At 38.1% G+C, this 22,409-nt stretch overlaps 1 protein-coding gene across 5 annotated transcripts in view; it reads left to right on the forward strand.

The window, feature by feature from the left end:
• Positions 1-22,409, forward strand: part of ZC2HC1B (zinc finger C2HC-type containing 1B) — a 41,253-nt gene that overhangs the window by 10,101 nt on the left and 8,743 nt on the right. For all 5 annotated transcript variants that reach the window (XM_003986619.5, XM_019831345.2, XM_045058155.1 and 2 more), the window contains exons 3-5: positions 2,327-2,446; positions 2,975-3,113; positions 19,988-20,127. In XM_003986619.5, coding sequence (XP_003986668.1) covers positions 2,327-2,446; positions 2,975-3,113; positions 19,988-20,127 — 399 coding nt within the window. The remainder of the gene's footprint in view (positions 1-2,326; positions 2,447-2,974; positions 3,114-19,987; positions 20,128-22,409) is intronic.

Below are 22,409 nucleotides of genomic sequence, written 5' to 3' on the forward strand. Positions count from 1 at the left end.
CTCTTTTGCCTTTTCTATAAGCATCAAAAATTCAAATTTTAAGGCCAAAGCACCAGGGAAATTAGCTAGTCAAGAGGAATGAACATTGAATTTGGAGCATCTGGAAACTTGGCTTTTAGCCTCAAATTTGTCACTAATTCTGACAAGTCCTTTAACCTCCCTCTGTTTCCTGCTTTGCCACGTATGAAGACAGAACCTTTCAATTTTCAGGGGTTTTATGTAATTTGAACAAAATGGATGTAAGGCCTGTTCCAAGATTTAATTGTTAATCAGATTCAAGCTAACTGCATGTCAAGTCCCCTGATTGATGCCTATAAAGTGGAATAAAAGCTTAATTTATTTAAAAATTGGGGAATCAAACAGGTATTAGACCTCGGTATTCTAAAGAGATGCCCAAGAAAAATGATTAAAAAACAAACAAACAAGGTGATAATACAACTATGAGACTGAACATTTTAGATCAAGGAGACATAAGCAGACTTAAAGGTTTTGGACCATATGCCTGACTACATTTGGGGCAAAAGACTATATAATAAGGTTGTAAGTTTTGTTTCTCTGGGGAATTTTAGAAATGAAATACCTGTTCTGATTAACTATAGTTAGCGCTTCCTGAATTTAGAAACAGGAGTTCACAGGGCCTGTTGTGGCCCAGGAATCCACCGGTGTGCTGCTCTTTGCCAAGCCAGGCTTGCACCCCGTAAGGATGAGTTGCAGAACTAGGAGGTACCATTCCATTTGAAATGGAATCACTGAATGTCAAGTGGGTCTTGCGTCTTCTTGGTTTTCACTTTCTAGGCCTATCTCCAGGCTACAAAGAGCATTTGGTCGAATGATGTGATACCTTTCTTTCCTCTAATTTAAAATGGAGGGGACACCTGGATGCCTTAGTCAGTTGAGTGTCTGACTCTTGATTTCAGCTCAGGTCATGATCTCACGGTTTGTGGCTTCAAGCCCCCACATCCAGGCTCCACAGTGCGGAGCCTGCTTTGGAGTCTCTCTTCCTCTCAATCTCTCTCAGAATAAATAAACTTAAAAAAGGTAATAATAAAATGGAGGGCACCTGGCTGGCTCAGTCAGTAGAGCATGTGACTCTTGATCTTGGGGTCATGAGTTTGAGCCCTACATGGGGTGTAGAGATTACTTAAATAAAACTTAAAAAAATAAAATGGTATAGCTTGTTTGTAACCAAGTATAAGGATTTTTTATAGAGTCCGTATTTTGTTGGGTCTGGACAAAGGAACTGTGTGTTAACCATTATGAGTTCCATATCCACCAAGGAAGAGGCCATTTAGTGGAAAGTTGTTGGTATAATTCTATAGCAGTGATGCCCTAGCAGATTTTGTAAGGGTGGTACACAGGCAAAGCTCTGTTTGTTGGTGCCGTTTTTTACGTACTAGAAATGTTGACTACTTAAAGGATTACTTGGCTGGAGTAAAGAATGTTTTCCCTGCCGATTATCTGTTAAGTGTTAAATATTGTAACACTTTAAAACTTAATATTAAAAGTTTAGATTTGCTCTGAAATAGATGACTTCATGGATGTGAAATGTTTGGATAAATTAAAGGAAAATATCTTCATAATGTAAATGGAATTGGTGTATTCTTCACTTATTTGTATGGTTGTCCCAGTTGTCTTTTGCAGATGTTCTCAAATATTTCTTTGAAACCTCTCCACTCCTTGAGGAAGTTAAGTAGTTTAACGTGCTCTATGTAGAAAAGTGGCCCCGTTGAATTCAATTTTGAAATTGCTGAGTGGTAAGAAGAGTTTTCTTGAGAAGGTTCCATCGGTAGGAGCTAAGTTTCCCCCTGCTGTATGCAAAGGGCTATCTCAAAAGAACGGTAAAATGGAATATTAGGATTGCTGGGACTCAGATTCCCTGTTATGTTACTGGATGCCTTGCTCGTGGAATTTGGAAACCGTGGAGGCAGGAAACAGGAGACAGGAAAATTTCCTTGGCTTCAGTGAGTACCTAGCTCAATATCAAAAATATTTATTTCGATTTAAACTAGAATGTTTGCTTTCTCAACATTATTTAATGCCTGGAATCATTCACGCAGCCCAAGTGGTAGAGTTCAGGGTATAAAACCAAATTCGAAATAAGTCTCTGTAGCTGTGGAGGCCTTTTCTTGACCTTGCCCTCACGCAATATCTAGTGATGTGTAACATGGGTGGAGAGAGCCAGATGGATTTGCTCTGCTGTGATTTGAGAGTTAGAGAATGAACTTGGCTCCGAAGGTGAACCCCGTCATTCTAGTGGGGGCTGCCTGAGTACAAACCTTGTGACTATACATGTTAAAAATTTTAATCCCCACTGTTTCTTTTCTAGGAAAGACATGGACCAATATGTAGGAAACTCTTCAACAAAAAGCGTAAACCTTTCAATTCCCTGAAACAAAGATTACAGGGCACTGACATTCTCATTGTGAGAACAGCTCCTCAGTCCAAGGTACTATCAGTATCGTGCTTGTTCTTCTTGATTACATCCTTAAGTACATTAAAGCCCCTTTTTGGCTCTCTGGTTTCATTTTTGCTTGATAGTGCAGTGTAATGTCATGTAAGTATAATCCACCTTTACTGTTTTCTTTTTAATCATGCTCACTTAGATTTCGAAATGTATTTCAGATACTTTCCAGATGTGGCAAAAAAGAATCTCGTTTATGTTTTCATTAGTGTAGCATTAAATCTCGCAATTAACTTGGAAGAAAGTCCCTTTTCATCTTACAGTTAAGTCTTTCTGTAAAGTGTTGTCGTTTGTTTTTCTGATTGTTATTTTGTGTTTTCCCACACTGCTGTGACTTGCAAATTTTATTACTGTATTTTTCCAAATCTCTTTTTGTACTCTTGAACACAAATTTTCTTTTCCCTCCAAATTTCACAGTCCTATGTCCTGTAAATTTAAATCCCAGCTTAAAATAAAGTTGCAAGGGACAGATGTACAGTCGAGGTTAGTATATATTGGTTTTCTTTTTTATAGCATCAACCTGTGAGGAGATCTAACTGGAGACAACAGCATGAAGATTTCATTAATGCAATCCGTTCAGCCAAGCAGTCTACACTAGCCGTTAAAGAAGGCCGACCTCTCCCACCTCCACCTCCTCCATCCATCAACCCAGGTGTGGGGCTAGTTTGGTTTGCTTTGGGCATTTTATTCTTAACCAATTGTGCTTGATTTGGGGCCAGATCATCATGCCTTGCTTCATCCTCTGCATTCTAAAATTAATAATAACAAATTATAAAAGTAATTTTATCATACAATATATCTTATCCTAATTTTATTTTAATTCCGTATAAAGATTCTGTGTTTCTTTCTAACTCTATTTCAACATAAGACCACTACATAACTCCAGGGGACACCGTTCACATCATGGTCTATGAGAATGGGGCTGTGCAGGATACTTCTCCAATACAGTGTCAGATACCCAAGCTCTGGGTTTGTTTGTTTGTTTGTTTGTTTGTTTGTTTGTTTGTTTGTTTTTGGTGGGGAGGGCAGGGGGTTAGGGTTTTGTTGTGAGATAAAAATCCCATAATATGAAATTCACTATCTTAACCATTTTAAGTTGTGCAATTTAGTGGCCTAAAGGCTTTTTACCCTAAACTTTTCATTTTGAAAATTTTCAAATTTACAGAAAAGAGGAAGGTATAGTACAGTAATCACTCATACACCATACCTTCCATTGAAACTTGACAGTTGTTTACAGTGCCATGTTTTCTGTCTTATTTTTGGGGGGACAGAACTATTTAACACTAAGTTTCAGACATCATAACACTTTACTTTTAACTGTATCAGTATGCGTTTCTGAAGTATGCGTGCATTTTCTTGCATAATATAGGGACTCATATTTTCCCAGTTATCTTAAGAATGTCTTTTAAAGCTCACTCCTTGCTCCCTAATCACAATCCAAGAATCATGCATTTTTTGTTGTTGTCTCTTTTCTTTAATCTTGCACAATACCCTTACTAAGCCAGTAGGCTTTTAGGATATCTTTTAGGACATCTTTTAGGATATCTCTTGTTCTAGATTTGTCTGGTTTTTTTTACTCAGGCTAATGTTTAACTTGTTCCTCTATCCTCTGTTTTTCTGTAAATTGGAAATTAGGGCTAGAGACTCTATTAGATTAATATTAATATTAATCCCTATCAGATATAAGATTTTCAAGTATTTTCTCCCATTCTGTAGACTTTCTTTTCACTTTTTTTTTGTCTTTACACTTTCTTGATGGTATCCTTTGATACACAAATTTTTTTTAATTTTGATAAAAGTGCAGTTTATTTTTCTTGTGTTTCCTAGCTTTTGATTGTCAGATCCAAAAAATCATTGCAAAATCCATATCATGAAGCCTTCCCCATGTGCTTTCTTCTAAGAGTTTTATATTTTCAGCTTTTACAGTTTCGTATTTGAGCCAGGTGGAGTTAATTCTGTATGTGGCATAAGGTAAGATCCCAGCTTCATTGGAAGTTGCATATCTAGTTTTACATGTGGGTATCTAGTTTTCTCAGCACTGTTTGTTGAAAAGACTATCCTTTCCCTATTGAGTGATCTTGGCACCCTTATAAAAAGTCATTTGACCATATATGTGAAGGTTTATTTCTGAGCTACTCTAGTCTGTTTTTCTATATGTCTGTCTTTATGCCAGTAACACCCTGTTTTGATTACTCTAGTAAATTTGTAGTAAGTGTTGAAAGTCCTCCAAGATTGTTTTGGTTATTTGGGGACCTCTGAGATTGTATATGAATTTTTAGGATGGATTTTTTGTTGTTGTTGTTTCTGAAAATGCCACTGGGATTTTTATAGGGATTGCATTAAATCTATACATTGCTTTGAGTAGTGTTATCGTCTTAACAAAATTGTTTTCCAGTCCATGAACATGCAATGTCTTTTCATTTATTTATTTTCTTTTTAATTTCTATCATCAACATTTCATTGACTAGGTATAGGAACGTACAAGTCTTTTACCCCTTTGGTTTGATTTATTCCTATTTTATTATTTTTGATGTTATTGTAAATGGAATTGTTAAGTTTATTTTCAGATTGTTCATTGCTAGTATATAGAAATACGACTGATTTGAGGGTATTAATTTTGTATCCTACAACTCAGTTGAATTTTGTTAGCTCTAACAGTTTTTTGGGGTTTTTTTTTTTGGTGTGGAATTTTCAGGGTTTTCTACATATAAAATTATGTCATTTGTGAACTGATGTAATTTTACTTCTTCCTCTCCAGTTTGTCTCTTTTATTTCTTTTTCATGTCTAAATCCTCTGGTTAGAACTTCCAATACTATATTGTACAGCAGTGGTGAAAGCAGATATCCTTGTCTTGTTTTCCATTGAGTAAATGTTATCTGAGAGTTATAACTGGCTATTTAAAACATAAATAATAACATATTGTGAGGATTATGCATGTGGAAGTGGTGAAATGTATGAAAACAATACAATAAGGTTAAGTAAGGAAAATGGGCATACATTGTTGAAAGTTTTCTGTGTATTGGACATGAATAAGTTTAGTACCCATTATACATGAATAGGTGTAGTATTGTTTGAAGGTAGAATATTATATCTTAAAGATGTCTATTATAAACCCTAGAGTAAACACACAAAAATATTGACATATCAGTAATAAGACAATAGGTGGAGTGGAGATAAAATGGAAGAAAATTCAATCTAAGAGAAGATAGGAAAAGGGGGGGGGGGGACAACAAAGAAAAGATGGGATAAAGACAAATAGCAAGATGGTAAACTTAAACCCAACCATATGGATAGTTGCATATAAATGACCTAAACCCTTCAGATAAAAAGCAGATTGTCAGACTGAATAATAAAGCAAGGTCCAATTATATACTTTCCACAAGAAACACACTTTAAATAGAAAGATGTAAATAAATGTGCCAGGCAGGTGAGCAAACAAGGAGGTGACCCAGGTAGGCCTACAGAGACCACACTCTCAGGACAGCTGCTCCTATGTTAGCAGGCTGCTGCCGCCTCAAGGGGACATACACCAGGGTGGCCATATCTAATTTCTCAAAGGATGTCAGAAATGCAGATTTCCTGATTTATAAATACCAGAAACTCAAATGTTTTAGAAACTTCAAGTTTGAACCTCTGAGGTTGGAAGTCAGTCAGCGGTTTTCCTTGGAGGGGTGGGGATGAGCAGGAGTGGACATGAGGAACATTGCTGAGAATGTTCTGTGTCTTGATCCGGGCTGGATTACATGGGTGTGTGCAGCTTGAAAACATTTCGTGGAGACATACATTTACGATCTGTGCCTTCCCTCTTGGATAAAAAGATAAAAGGAGAAATAAACACCAGCAATGTCAAAACAACTATAGACTGGCATGTTAAAAGCATGGGGAAAGATATACATGCAAATAATAATCATAAAACCTGAGTGCTAATATTAATATCAGGCAAAGCAAATGTCAAGTGTTATTAACAAGAGTAACGATTAAACATACATATTCATCAAGAAGGCCTATCAGTCCTAAATGTTTATGTACCTAGTAACAGAGTTCAGAGAACATAAAACAAAAACTGACAAAACTCTAGATAGATTCACAATTATATTTAGAGATTTTAGTGTTCCTTTCTTAGTAGCTAATAAAATAAGCAACAGGAAAATCAGTAAGGACGTAGGACATTTTCTAATGTGAACAACAGTATCAACCAGTTTGACCTAATTGATATCTAAAGCTATAATGTGACGTGTAGCAACAGCAGAATATAATTCTTTTTAAGTACACATGGAGCATTTGTCCAGGATAGACCATGTGTAGGGCCACAAAGTAAGTTTCAGTAAATGTAAAAGGATTGAGCTATCATGCAGATTGTTACTTGACAAAGCAGAATTAAGTTGAAATTTATGATGAAAATATATCTAGAAAATTTCCTAATATTTGGAAATTATCAGCTTTTCTTAATGCATGGATTTAAGAAGAAATCGTAAGAGAAATGGGAAAATATTTTGAACGGAATAGTAATGAAAACATCAAAATTTGTGGGATTCAGCTACTACAGTGCAAGGAGGAGGTTTATAGCTTTAAAAAAAAGCTTATAATTAGAAAAGAAAAAAAAACGTTTAAACCAATTGCTTTATATGTTTCCTCTTTAAAACGTTTCAAGAACAAATTACACCTCAGTTAAGTAGAGGGAAGAAAATAGTAAATGTAGTTCACCATATTAACAAAATATTTGTAAAAGCATATGATTATCCCACTAGATACAGGAAAAGCCTGTGACAAAATGCAACCCCTGTACATGTTTATATAAGAAAATTCTTAGAAAAGGTAGAAATAGAAGGGAAACACCTCAATAAAAGGACATTTTTGAACAATCTGCAGTTAACATTACACTTGATGAAAAACTGAACACTTTCCCACTGAGATGAGAAAAAGCAAGGATGTCTTTTCTGACCACTTCTGTTCAATACTATACTAAAGATGTAGTACCCACCGAAATAAGGAAATAAATTATTGGAGAGGAAGAGGTAAAACTGTCTTTCTTCATAGACAACATAACCATGAATGAGTAAATATAGAAAATCTTAGGAAACTGTAAGAAAGCTACTGGAGTTAAAAGTTCATTTAACACACTTTTCAGGATATAAAGTCAATATACATAAATAATTTATATTTTTATATACTAGGCATAAACAATTAAAAAATGAAATTAAAAATATGTTTACAATTGGGGCGCCTGGGTGGCTCAGTCGGTTAAGCATCTGACTTCGGCTCAGTTTCATGATCTCCATGGGTTTGCGGGTTCGAGCCCTGCGTCAGGCTCTGTGCTGACAGTTCAGAGCCTGGAGCCTCCTTCAGATTCTGTGTCTCCTCCTCTCTCTGCCCCTCCCATGCTCATGCTTTCTCTCTCTCAGTAATAAATAAATGTTAAAAAAAAAATACATTTACAATTATGAAAAAGCATTAGTACTTAGGGGTATGTTTTTTTTTAAAGGTTTTTTTAAATTTTTTTTTAATGTTTGCTTATTTTTGGGACAGAGAGAGACAGAGCATGAATGGGGGAGGGTCAGAGAGAGAGGGAGACACAGAATCTGAAGCAGGCTCTAGGCTCTGAGCTGTCAGCACAGAGCCTGACGTGGGGCTCGAACTCACAGACCATGAGATCATGACCTGAGCCAAAGTCGGACGCTTAACCAACTGAGCCACCCAGGTGCCCCTACTTAGGGGTATGTTTAACAAAATATGTGTAAGACTTGAAAAATGAAAACCATGAAACACTGTTCAGAGAAATTTAAAAAAGACCAAAATAAATGGAGAGATTTACCATTTTCATGATTTGAAAGACTCAGTATTATGCTACCATGTCAATTCTTCCTAAATTGATCTATGGACTCAGTGTAATTCCAGTAAAAACCCCTGCAAGTTTTCTTTGCCACATAGGAATTCACCAGTTGACTTTAAAATTATATGGAAATTCAAAGGATCTGGAATAGCCAAGATAGTTTGGAAAAAAGGGAAAAAATTGGAGGACTTACACTACCTGATGTCAAGACTTATTATGATGTTAGAGTTATTCAGTAATTTGATATTGGTGTATCAATTGAACAGAAAAGAGTATCTGGATGTAGATCTATGTATGGGCGATTGATTTTTGACATAAATATCCATTTGGAGAAAATGAGTCATGATCCTTATACAAAAATTAATCGACAAAAATTAACTGACAAAAACTAATTCACAATGGAACATTGACCTTATAAGTGCTACAACAATAAGATTTCTAGAAAAACCAAAAATCTTTGATCTAAGAGTCAACCAAGATTTCTTAAGCAGGATATAAAATGTACAGATTTTTAAAAAGGAAATTGATAAATTGGGCTTCACCAAAATTAAAAATTTTAGTCTTGAGAGACACCATTAAGAGAGTGCAAAGGCAAGCCACAGGCTGAGAGATAATACTCATAATACATACTGACAAAGGACTCATATCAAGAATATAGAAAGAACTCTTGAAATTCAAGAAGACAACCCAGTAAGAAAAAAGGTGAGGGATGTATTTGAACAGATACATCACAGAATAATGGCCAATAAGCACATAAAAAGATACTTAACATCGTTTCTGTCAAGGAAATATGAATTACAACTACGGTGAGATACTACCACATGCCCACTTGATGGCTAAAATTAAGGACTGACAATACAAATGATAGCGAGGATGTGGAACAGCTGGAAGTCTCCCACTGCTGAAGGGAGTGTAAAATAGGACAGCTACTCTGCACTGGTATTTTCTTAAGTTAAACATACGCTTATTTATAGAGCAATTCTATACCTAGGTATTTTTGCAAAAAACTGGAAACGTGTCCTTAGAAAAGACTTATATGTTAATGTTCATAGTAGCTCTATATAGCATAAACTGGGGGAAAACCCCCCCGCAAACGTCCATCAGCAAGTGAGTAGATACAAAAATTGTGTAATTATTTACAAACCAGAATACAACTCCACAGTAAGAAGAAAGCGCTACTATATAAGCAGCAACATGGGTATTCTCTTATGCGAAACTATACAACAGATAAAACTTGAGTGGCAGGAAGGGTGCCTGGTGGCTCAGTTGGTTGCATGTCGCACTTTTGATTTCAGCTCAGGTCATGATCCCAGGGTTGTGGGATCAAGCCCCACGTTGGGCTCCACACTGAGCATGGAGCCTGCTTAAGATTCAGTCTCTCTCTCTCGCTCTGTCCCTCACCCCCCTCATGTGCTCATGCTGTCTCTCTCTCAAAAACAAAACAAAAAAACCCAAAACTTTAGTGACAGAAAGTGGAGTTTTGATTGATTGAGACTGGGTTTGGGGGAATATTGACTGAAAAGGGGCATGAGGGGAACAGTTCTGTGTTTTAAATGAAGTGGTTACACAAATGTGTACGTTTATTAAAACTCACTGGCCGGTGTGCTTAAAATAGGTGTATTTTACTTCATGTAAATTAGTTCACATTAGTGATTCGACATTTGTACACATTACAAAATGCTCACCACGTTGAGTGTAATTAACATCTGTCACCGTACAAATTTACTACAATATCATTGACTATATTCTCTACACTATACTTTTTATCCCCATGACTGATTTACTTCTTATTTAAGTTTTGAGGGGAAGATGAAACTATTTGGTACTGAAGTGCACAGGAATGTGGAGTAAAGGATTATGTTGGCTGTAATAATTTTCCAGTGTGAAAAGAGCTTACCTTGACTATTCTTAACACAGGAGATTATTTCAGTTACTGAATGAATGAAATTTTAGAGCTCTATGTGAAAAATAAAGTATATTTTACTTGGGCCACTATAATAGTGTTGAGATCGATCATTGTGGGTGTTGTTGGTCTGTTACCCATTGACAGAGCACGTCCTAATTTTCTGTTCTTGTGTTAGTTTTCCTTGATTAATTTAATCTGCCTTTTTCCTTCCTGCCTGCCTGCCTGCCTGCCTGCCTGCCTGCCTGCCTGCCTTCCTTCCTTCCTTCCTTCCTTCCTTCCTTCCTTCCTTCCTTTCTAACCAGAGGAAGCAGAAAAGGAGTAGGATAGGATGCTTTTGGTAATGCTTTTTGTATTGCGTCTGGTGTTCGTTTTGTTTTCTAATGTGAGGAAACTTACAGATTCCTTTTATAAAATTAAAAAACATATTTTTTTGGTGAGGTGACCTTTTTTCTTTATCCTTTGTTTAGGATTATTATTTAAGATTCATCCTTTATTGAAAGGGTGATTTACTTATATTGTAACTGGAAGTTTTTACCTCTTAATCCCTTTTACCTATTTTGCCCATCCCCGCACCTCCCTCCCCTGCTGGCAACCACCACTTTGTTTTTTGTATTTATAAGTCTGTTTCTGTTTTTTGTTTGTTCATTTTTTTTTTAGATTACACGTATAAGTGAAATCATACGCTATTTATCTTTCTCTGTTTTATTACCCTCTAGGTCCATCCATGTTAAATTAGTGTTTTCATTTCTTTGGGTAAATATCCAGAAATGGAATTACTGGATTATATGGTCTCTCTCTCTCTCTCCCTCTCCCTCCCTCCCTCGCTCTCCCTCTCTCTTTCTCTCTCCCCCTCCCTCCCTCCTTCCCTCTCTATCTCTTTCTCTCCATATATATATATATATGTTCATTTATTTTTTTTGAGAGTGGAGGCTGAGAATCCCAAGTAGGCTCCATGCTCTGTGCTGAGCCCAAGGCGGGGCTTGATTTCACAACCATAAAATCATGACCTGAGCCAAACTCAAGAGTTAGCTTGAGCCATCCAGGCACCCCTGGTATTTATATTTTTAATTTTTTGAGGAATCTCCATGTTCTTTTACACAGTGGCTACATCAGTTTCTATTCCCACCAATAGTGCTTGGGGGTTACCTTTCTCTGCATCTTCACCAACACTTGTTTTTTCCTGTCTTTTTTATTCTAGCCCTTCTGACAAGTGTAAAGTAATATTTTATTTTGGTTTTGATTTGCATTTCCCTGATTAGTGATATTGAGCATCTTTTCATGTGCCTGTTAGCCTTCTGTATGTCTTCTTTGGAAAAATGACTATTCAGGTCTTGAGTTCATTTTTTAATCAGATTTTTTTGGTGTTGAGTTCTGGGAGTTCTTTATATATTTTGGATACTAACCCCTTATCAGATATATCATTTTCAGATATCTTCTCCCAATCAGTAGGTTGTCTTTTTGTCTTGTTCATGGTTTCTTTCATTGTGCAAAATTTTTTAGTTTGATATAGTCCCAGTTTATTTTTGTTTTTGTTGCCCTTGTCTAAGGAGACAGATCCAAAAATATATTACTAACTCCTATGTCCAAGAGTCTATTGCCTGTGTTTTCTTTTAGAACTTTTATGGTTTCAGGTCTTACATTTAGGTTTTTAATTCATTTTGAGTTTATTTTTGCATATGGTGTAAAAAAAAAAAAAAGGCCTATTCTCATTCTTTTGTGTGTATCCATCCAGTTTTCCCAGCACCATTTGTTGAAGAGATTGTCTTTTCCCTACTGTATATTCTTGCCTTCTTCTCTCTATTCTGTTCTATTGTGTCTGTTTTTGTGACAGGACTATACTGTTTTGATTATTAGAGCTTTGTAATAGAGTTTGAAATCTGGGATTGTGATATCTCTAGCTTTGTTCTTCTTTCTCAAGATTTCTTTGGCTATTCAGGGTCTTTGGTAGTTCCATAAAAATTTTGTTATTTGTTCTAGATATGTGAAAATGCTAGATTTATGAAAAATGCTAGTGATAATTTGGTAGACATTGTATTGAATCTGTAGATTGCTTTGGATATTATAGACATTTTAACAATATTAAATTTTTCAGTCCATGAGCATGGTATATCTTTCCATTTATTTGTGTTGTCTTCAGTTTCTTTAATCAGTATTTTATAGTTATCAGAGTACAGGTCTTTCACCTTCTTAGTTAAATATATTCCTATTTATTTTATTCTTTTTGATGAAGTTGTAAGTGGGATTGTTTTCTTAATTTCTCTTTCTGTTACTTCATTTAAAGTGCATAGAAATGCAACAGATTCCTGCATATTAATTTTGTATCTTGTAACTTTACTGAATTAATTTACTAGTTCTAACAGTCTTTAGGGTTTTCTATGTATATAGTATGTCATCTGCAAATAGTGACAGTTTTATTTCTTCCTTACCAAGTTATATGTCTCTTATTTCTTTTTCTTGTCTGTTTTCTGTGGCTAGGACTTCTTGTAGTATGTTGAACAAAACTTGTGAGAGTGTACATCTTTGTCTTGTTCCTGATCTAAGGGGAAAAGCTCTCAACCTTTCACCATTGAGTATGATGCTAGCTCTTTGTTTGCCATATATGGCATTTATTATGTTGAGGTATGTTCCCTCTGTACCCATTTTGTTGAGTTTTTATTATAAATGGATGTTGAATTTTGTCAAATGCTTTTTCTTCCTCTATTGAAAGGATTATATGAAGGGTTTTATCCTTCATTTTTTTAAACATGTTGTATCACATTGATTAATTTGCAGATATTGAACCATCCTTGCATCCCAGGGAATAAATCCCACTTGATTGTGGTATATGATCTTTTAAACATTTTTTATTTTTATTTAGTTATTTTTATTGATGTAGTTAACATACAATGTTATATTAGTTTCAGGTGTGCAGCATATTGATTCAACAATTCAGTACATTACTCAGTGCTCACCATGGTAAGTGTAGTCACCATCTGTCATCACACAAAATTATTGGTGTTACTGACTATATTCCCTATGCTGTATTTTTCCTCTCTGTGACTTACTTATTTTAATGTGAATTAATTTGAATTTGGTTTGCTAATATTTTGTTGAGGATTTTTGCTTTAAATTTCATTAGAGATATTGGCTTATAATTTTTTTTTTTTTTTTTTTTTGTAGTAGCTTTGGTTTTGGTATCAGGTTGCTAGCCTCATAGAAGGAATTTGGAAGCATGTCTTTCTCCTCAGTATTTTGGAATGGTTTGAGAAAGGTAGATATTAACTCTTCTTTAAATATTTGGTAGAATTCACCTGCAAATTAATTTGATCCTGGACTTTTGTTTGTTCAGAGTTTTTGGATTGCTGATTCAATTTCTTTTTTTTTTTTTTAACTTTTTTTTAATGTTTGTTTTTGAGAGAGAGACAGAGAGCAAGCAAGTAGATGAAAGGCAGAGAGAGAGGGAGACACAGAATCTGAAGCAGGCTCCAGGCTCTTAGCTGTCAGCACAGAGCCCGATGCGGGGCTTGAACTCACAAACTGCGAGATCATGACCTGAGTGGAAGTCAGATGTTCAACTGACTGAGCCACCCACGCGCCCCTGCTGATTCAATTTCATTACTGGTAAATGGTCTGTTCAGATTTTCTATATCTTCATGATTCAGTCTTGGAAGATTTCATGCTTCTAGAAATTTATCCATTTCTTCTAAGTTGTCCGGTTTGTTGGTATATAATTTTCAACAGTAGTTCCTTATAATTCTTTGTATCTTTATACTGTTGGTTGTACCTTCTCCTCTTTCATTTCTAATTTTATTTGAGTTCTCCTTTTTCCTTGATGAGTCTGACTAAAAGTTTGTTCATTTTGTTTATCTCTTCAAAGAATCATCTTTTATTTTCATTGATCTTCTCTATTGCTTTTTTAGTCCTAATTTCATTTATTTCTGCTCTGATTTTTATTATTTCCTTCTATTAACTTGGGCTTTGTTTGTTCTTTCTGTAGTTCCTTTAGGTGTAAGGTTAGATCACTTATTTGATATTTTTCTTGCTTCTTGAGGTAAGCTATATTGCTGTAAACTTCCTTCTTAGAGCTGCTTTTGCTGCCTCTCAAAGATTTTGAAACATTGTGTTTTCAAATTCATTTGTTTCAGGGTGTGTTTTGATTTCCTTTTTGATTTCTTTGTTGGTCCATTGGTTGTTTCGTAGTAGCATGTTGTAGATGTAACTGATTTAACTACTTTTGTGTTTTAACTTTCATACTAGCTTTATAAGTGATTGACCTTTACTATATGTTTGCTTTTATCAGTGAAACTGTTTTTTTCATAATTTTCTTACTTTCTTACTTTCTTACTTATGGCCTTTTATTTTACACTTAAGTCCTTTTAACATTTCTTGTAAGGCCAATTTAGTGGTGATGAACTCTAACTTTTGTTTGGGAAACTCTTTATCCGTCCTTTAATTCTGAATGATAACCTTGCCAGGTAGAGTGTTCTTGGTTATAGGTTTTTTTCCTTTCAGCCCTTTGAATATAGATCATGCCACCCCTTTTTAGCTTTCAAAGTTTCTGCAGAATAACTTTAATGACTAAATGACTTTAGTTTTAGCAGAAACTAAAAAATCAGCAGATAGCCTTATGTGGAGGATTCCCTTGTATGTAACTAGTTGCTTTCCTGTTGCTGCTGTTAAGAATCTTCCTTTATCTGTGATTGTTGACATTTTAATTATTACGTGTCTTGGTAGACTTCTTTGGGTTCATCTTATTTGGGACTCTGTGTGATTCCTGGACCTGGATGTCAGTTTTCATCCCAAGGTTAGGGAAGTTTCTTCAATATTATTGAAGAAATTATTCAAAATTATTTATTTCTTCAGTAAATTTTCTGCCCTTTTTTCTTGCTTTCCTCCTTCTGGGCCCCCCATGATACGAATGTTAAAATGCTTGATGTTGTCTCAGAAGTCCCTTAACCTATCCTCATTTTTTTTTTCTTTTGAGAGAGAGAGAGAGAGAAAGAAAGAGAGAGAGAGGCAGAAAGGGAGAGAGAGAACCTTATAGGCTTCACAACCAGCATGGGGCCTGACATGGGGCTCGATCTCATGACTGTGAGATCATGACCTGAGCCAAAATCAAGAGTCAGATGCTTAACTGACTGAACCACCCAGGTGCCCCAACCTACCCTCATTTTTAAAAATTATTTTTTATTTTTGCTGTTCAGTTTGGGTGATTTCCACTACCGTGTCTTCCAGATTGTTGGTCCATTCTTCTGCATCCTCTAATCTATGTTGATTCCCTCTAGTGCATTTTTCATTTCATTATTCTATTCTCTGATTTGTTCTTACATTTTCTTTGTCTTTGTTGAAGTTATCATTGACTTCATCCACTCTTCTCTCTCAAGTCCAGTGAGCATCCTTGTTAACATCACTTTGAACTTTTTATCAGGGAGATTGCTCATCTCTATTTTGTTTAGTTGTGTGTGTTTTTGAGATTTTGTCTGTTTTTTTGTTTGTTTGGCATATATTCTCTGTCTTTTTTTTCTTATTCTCTGTGTTTGTTTCTATGTATTTGGTAGGTCACTTATGTTTCCTGGTCTTGAAGGAAGGTAGATGTCTTGTGTAGAAGGCCTATAGGACCCAGTAGTGCAATCCACCCTGGTCACCAGAACCAGGAGCTCCAGGAGTGTGCTCTCTGTGGGCTGCTTGTGCCCTCTCGTTGTGACTGGGCCGTAACTGCTGTGAGTGCACTGCTGGGCGGGGCTGGCCCTTGGCATAGCTGGCCGAGCAGCTTGGCTGCAGCTGCTGTGGGCGTGCTGGTGGGTGGGATTAGCTCCCAGCGCAGCTGGCTAAGAGGCCTGGCCACAACTGTTGTGGGCGTGCTGGTGTGCCAGAAAATAATCTTAATAATTGCTTCACTTTTGCTGGGTGCTAATGAAAATATAGCTTAAAATAATGTGAAAGTAGAAAGATCTATGGCTGTGATTTTGATAATACTTTGGCAACAAGCCTTATATAACAAAAAAAATCTTTTATGAGCAGTATTTCCTGTTAATAGCAGAAGCTACAGGGTTGATGGCTACTTTATAGTTCTTTAGTCAAATAAACGAAACTATGTCAGCTGTCCTGCTGTGTGGATTTCTCTAATTTCCACATTGGATTTAAAATGTGGGGATTATTGTTTCCTTAAAATAAATAATTCTCTTTGTAAGGTCTCATCACATGTACAATTTATTTTTCTGCCCTCATGTTCTTATGCTAAAACATAGCTTTATAATTAAATTCTTCCCTGTGCCCTTAGTATAATTTTATGCACCAAACAAAACAATTATCTAAAATAGCACATTTTTTCATTACTATTCCATTAGACTATGTGAGGATTTTATATTAGTCCATATATTCTCAGTCTTAAATACTAGAAAACATGTACAGTTATAACTGGGGTTATATATAATGCGGCCTAGTATGCATGAGTTTGCAGATCATTTCCTTGTTTTCTCAGCATGATTCCTGATTTCATGACTCAGTTTTTGTGACATGCATATATTTATTGTAATTCTTCCTAACTTAAGTAAATGTGCTAATCATTCAACTTTCCAGGATGCTGTGATACTTTATAGGAACAATGATAGAGAATATTTGCAGTTGAGATTTTCAGTGAGGCGTGGGACATTTAGTGCCCATTTCACAGGCTTCATAGACATGGACACTCAACACAATGCTTACATTTTAAAAATGATGCTTGCTGAATGTTTTTGAGATCTGGCCACCTTTCCCATAGTCGTCCTAAGAACCCATCTGTAGTCAGACTTTAAAGATCATTACTTTGGAAATAAATAGCACATAGTGACTTTTATGACACCATTATTTTTTTTTAATTTTTTAAAATGTTTATTTATTTTTGAGACAGAGAGAGACAGAGCATGAACGGGGGAGGGTCAGAGAGAGAGGGAGACACAGAATCTGAAGCAGGCTCCAGGCTCTGAGCTGTCAGCCCAGCGCAGGGCTTGAACTCACAAACCGCGAGATCATAACCTGAGCCAAAGTCGGACGCTTAACCTACTAAGCCACCCAGGCGCCCCACGACACCATTATTGATAGAGGAAGAGGGGACTCAGATTGAGATGACGGTGGACCATGTAAACCAGTCATGCTGTGTTCAGACTACTGTTGCAAAACCATTTTTTTTCCATTCTCAGAGTATTTGAAGTTTTCTTCCTCTGCCTCTTTATTGTTATTATTATTTTAATATTTGTTTATTTTTGAGAGAGAGAGACAGAGCACTAGTGGGGGAGCGGCAGAGAGAGAGAGACACAGAATCTGCAGCAGGCTCCAGGCTCTGAGCTGTTAGCACAGAGCCCGATGTGGGTTTCGAACTCAGGAGCTGTGAGATCATGACCTGAGTAGAAGTTGGGTGCTTAATCAGCTGAACCACCCAAGCCACCCCTTCCTCTGCCCCTTTAAGTCTTGGCTTCCTGTCCCTCCTCTGGGCCCCTGGAGGACCCAGTGCTTCCTTAGAAGCTTACATCATGAGTGGCACTTGTCTACTTCTTTGCATAGCCTTCTAGTTTTCTCTGAGATTTTTGTTGGCAGGGAAATACACCTCAGCTTTGTTGTGTCCCTGATGGCATACAGCGCCACACAGAAGGGTGGCAGTGAATCAATGAACGAACAAGTGGGAGTGAAGAAGCCATCCAGTCACTGCCACGATCACTGTCTTTGCACAAACTGAGTAGGGTTTGTGGTAGCAGCATTTCTGATCAAAGCCTTGACTCTCAGCTGGTAAAACTCAAGAAACCACCAAAGCAAGAGAAGAGTTCTAGGTTTGCTTTCTCCATCACCACCACGAATTCTGCACAGTAATGGCACTTTCAATTTTACTTTTATAAGCAGTTTCATTCCTGTTTGGTAGTTGGAAACGCAAGCTTGCTGGGCCTGTTTCCTTATAGTAATAGGATGTTCCACCTGCCCACTGTACTGAGCCCTAGTGTGACTTATCTGAGTTAACTTTCACAACAGCCTGATGAAATAGGTGCTGTGTAGGGACTGGGGAAATCGAAGCTTAAGGGATATTGAGTAACTTGCCGATGTTCGCGCATGTAGCATGTGAAGAGCTCAGGTTCAAAACCAGTCAGGCAGGCTACAGGGCCTTCATCATTTCCCAATGCTGCCCTATTTTATTCTGTTCAAGGGAAAAACCTTTACCACTGTGGGAAAACTTTGTTTCTGCAGAGTCGTTGTGCCCCCAACTATAAACCAGTGCCGGGCACGTAATAGGTGTTCAATACAGATTGAATTGATGATTACATACTGCCTTCTAGGATGTGAAATAAAAGGTTAGGCTAAGTGCTCATCTGTTATATTCCAATTTCTTATATATGCCGATTATTACACTTTACTAGTATTCATTCTAGGAAATGATTTGTTCCAACAAAACTCTCCCAAATTGTTTTAGAAGATGCCTTCAAAAAGACTCTTAATCTTGAAGACATCACTGCTTCAAACAGTCATGCACCCGTGTAGATGTGGATGTGGGTGACTATATACTAATCCAAATTTCCGTACCAAGCGTAAGGTCGGTGCTGTCTCAGATCTTTCCTGGCAGGGTGGAAGGGGAATGTTACTCTCTTCTAGTGCTCCTATCCACTTTGTCATCCCTTACCGGTGCCTAAAACAAAACAAAAAGAAAATCTCACGTTCCCGCGCACTTCAGAGGGGTGGGCTCCAAAATGGCTTTGCCATGAACGTCTCCTCATTCTACAAAGGCCGTGGTTCTGGCACATCCCATTTCGCTCACTGGTTAGTCATTACAAACAAGGGCCAAACGGAGAGCAGTGGGCAGCAGCACAGAGGGTCCTGGTGCCCACAGAGCTGTCCGGAAGGTTCTGACCCTGAAGCTTTCCTACCACTCCTCCTGCTTTCCCCTTTCTCCTTTTTGAACCCCACCTTTTTCTTTTTCCTTTACCTCCTTCCTGAACTTATTATTTGCCTCCTTATTTAGGAGTTGAGTAAAAAAAAAAAAAAATCAACCACTGCAAAAGTAGTGTGTTTTTCTGCCAGCGACACTGACTTCAAATCCCATCCCCCAAACCCACAAATTTGAAACACCTTCCTCCTTCTATAAAGAGCAAGAGGAGCCCCATAACCTCTCTGGTGACCTTCCATCCCACCCAGTACCACAGCCTGGGCTTTTTATTTTCTGTGTTCTTCACCGTCATCAAAACCAACTGTCTGTGATCCTAGGACTGTTTTCTTTACATAAGGATTCACTGAATATCTCATTTAATTGAGAAGTGCCTAAATATAATGAGTCTATTGTCTAAGAAAATACCACATATGGGGCACCTGGGTGGCTCAGTTGGTTGAACGTCCGACTTCGGCCCAGATCATGATCTCGCGGTCCGTGAGTTCGAGCCCCGCATCAGGCTCTGTGCTGACCGCTCAGAGCCTGGAGCCTGTTTCAGATTCTGTGCCTCCCTCTCTCTGACCCTCCCCCGTTCATGCTCTGTCTCTCTCTGTCTCAAAAATAAATAAACGTTAAAAAAAATTTTTTTAAACAAAAAAAAAGAAAATACCACATAAACATTTTAAAGAGACACATTTAATTGAAATAAATGTATACAGGAGAAAGATGTCTCCCCATGCTCTGTCCTTTATTTCTGCCCTTGTACACCTTTCCCTCGGGCATAACACTGTCTCAAACCATAGTCTGAGACTTTTGCTCTTTTATGTTGGAGCAGAGGTTATATCTCATTTATTTCATTTCATATAGCCCATTCCAGAGTTGTTTTTAAAACATTGATTGCCTTTTGTTGTTATCTTTGCATTTAGATTATATTCAGTGCCCATACTGTATGAGGAGGTTTAATGAAACCGCAGCCAGCCGGCATATTAATTTCTGCAAGGATCAGTCTTCTCGCCGAGTCTTTGATCCAGCCCAGACAGCAGCCAAAATGGCATCCAGAGTGCAGGTAACTATCTCTCCCCAGGTGTTGGCTCTGTGCCCTTGCGTGTTCGGGGTGAGCAGGTAGGGTTTGCTAGGGAACCTAAATTACCCATCCCCAGAAGTATAAGGATCAAGGTCGCTACTCACTGTCATTCATCCTCATGGAAGTTGGCTTCTTTTGAGGCATGCTTTCTAGCTAGCAGCACCTTTGGATATTATAGAAAAAAATATTTCTACAGTGTTTGAAGCTTCTCAGGATGAAGCCTTGAATATATAAGTAGTGTTTCTGTAGTGTTACGGTAAAACCCTGTGCATGTATGCAACAGTAACTATCAGCCTTAGTCATCCAGAAAAGCACTGCGAACCTGAAGCGGGGCTGGCCGAGTGGGCAAGCTGTCGTAAGGAAGACCTGTTCTGTAGGTCGCCTGTGTTTTTCTCTGATAGAGGAGGGGTCTGCAGCCTTTTCTTTAAAGCCATAGAATCAGCAAGGTAAAGTAAATGAATGGAAACAGGCTGTTACAAATAGGTACGGGTAAGTAAATGGACGGGCTGATCCGGAAGACAACAGACTAATGAAAACAGAACTGAGGTCCGGCAAACAGCTTCACACACGTCAGCGGCCCAAGGGATATAACTTACGATATACTATGGAGACTGTTAGTCTCATAACATGACTCCGATGCCAAGGAAAGATTAAACTGGCCTGAATACTTGAGGGTATGAAACATTGAGAAAGATTTCCACAAAATCCAGTATGTACTAGGGGGTGGGAGCTTGTCCAACAGTAGCATATCCTGTGGACTCTGGACTCTGAGCTCTGTCTCCATACACAGTGGACAGTTACTGAGTGTCTATTCTGTCCCAGACACTGTGCTAGGTGCTGATTGATCAGCATTTGTAATTCAACAGAGGTGGAGGAGGGCTTGGAAACGAGGCAGTCGGAAGCTGTAGGATTTGACCTGTGCAGGAGCGCTATGGAGGAAGAGGCCAGTGAGATCCATGGGAGCCTTCAAAGAAGAGCAGCATTTCTCCTTGAATATCAGATGGGTTCAGCAGCCTGGAGTGGGGGTTGGGGAGGATATTACACACAAAATGTCCAGTTTGTGGCCCGAGGAGTGCCTGTGTGCGAGGGGGAAGGGGCAGGTGAGGGGGCATCAGATCTAGAAGGGCTTCCACTCGAGTCAGTTCAGAGAGGAGGAAAAGAGGAAGTGGCGAGATGCCCTCAAATCTGAGGACCTCACACAGGAACTGGAAAGTCCCCCCTGAACCCAGGAAGTCGTCCTCTCCACTTTCTCAACTTGTCCCTTCTTCCTGGCATGCTTCTGCTAGCTCCCCTCTCTGCAGATCGCCTTTCTTAGCTCTCCTGTCTGGTTGTGACCTGCCTCCTGTGTCATTCTGTGGGCAGTGTCGACGGGTTGAATAGTGCAGACTGGAGTGACACAATTGGTGTTTTAGAAGGATCACCTTTGCCACTAGTGGTCAGATGGATTGGCCACGGTTAGGAGTCCCAGCAACAGATAAAAAATGCGGGTCCAGAAAAAGAGGACTAACGGGTTGTATGTGGAGGAAGAATTTGAGAATGGGGGGTCTGAGACGCCGATTGGATATGGGCTAAAAGAGGATCGGGGTTGACAAGGATTTTAGCTTCGGAGCCTGAGAAGGTAGTATACTATACATCTAGATAAAGAAACACAGGAAGCAGGAGATAGATGTGTTGGTGGAGCAGGCAGGGTGGTTATGATAAATATAGTTGTAGAGATTCAATCTTTATACCTGCAATAGCACGGGAGCAGTGCGGCGTGGAAGGAACCCAGATTCTGCAATCACTAGTTAGGGTTTGACTTTCAATTCTTTAATTTATTATCCGTAGGTAAACTTAGACAAATTCTTTGAGACTCACTTTAATCTGTACCTTGCCACTTGTTGCGAGGATTATAGACAACATAAGCAAAGTGGCTTGCACACAGGTCTCCTCTGCCTTTCCTCTTTCCACGCTGCCCCACCCTCCTCCTCCTCTCTGGCCATCCTCTCTTGTCAGTGGGACAGGCACCACAATCTGGGGGGTATATGATGCTTTGGGCTTGAATTCAACTGAGTTGGAAAAGTTTTCTTTCTTAAAATTTCTTTTTTTTTTTTTAAATTTTTAAAAAGTTTATTCATTTATTTCTGAGAGTGTAAGAGACAGTGAGCGCTAGTGGGGGAGGGGCAGAGAGAGAGAGAGCAAGAGAATCCCAAGCAGGCTGTCAGCACAGAGTCTGACGTGGGGCTTGAACCCACGAACAGTGAGATCATGACCTGAGCCGGGAC

This window comes from Felis catus, chromosome B2 (genome assembly GCF_018350175.1).
Source record: "Felis catus isolate Fca126 chromosome B2, F.catus_Fca126_mat1.0, whole genome shotgun sequence".
Taxonomy (NCBI): domain Eukaryota; kingdom Metazoa; phylum Chordata; class Mammalia; order Carnivora; family Felidae; genus Felis; species Felis catus.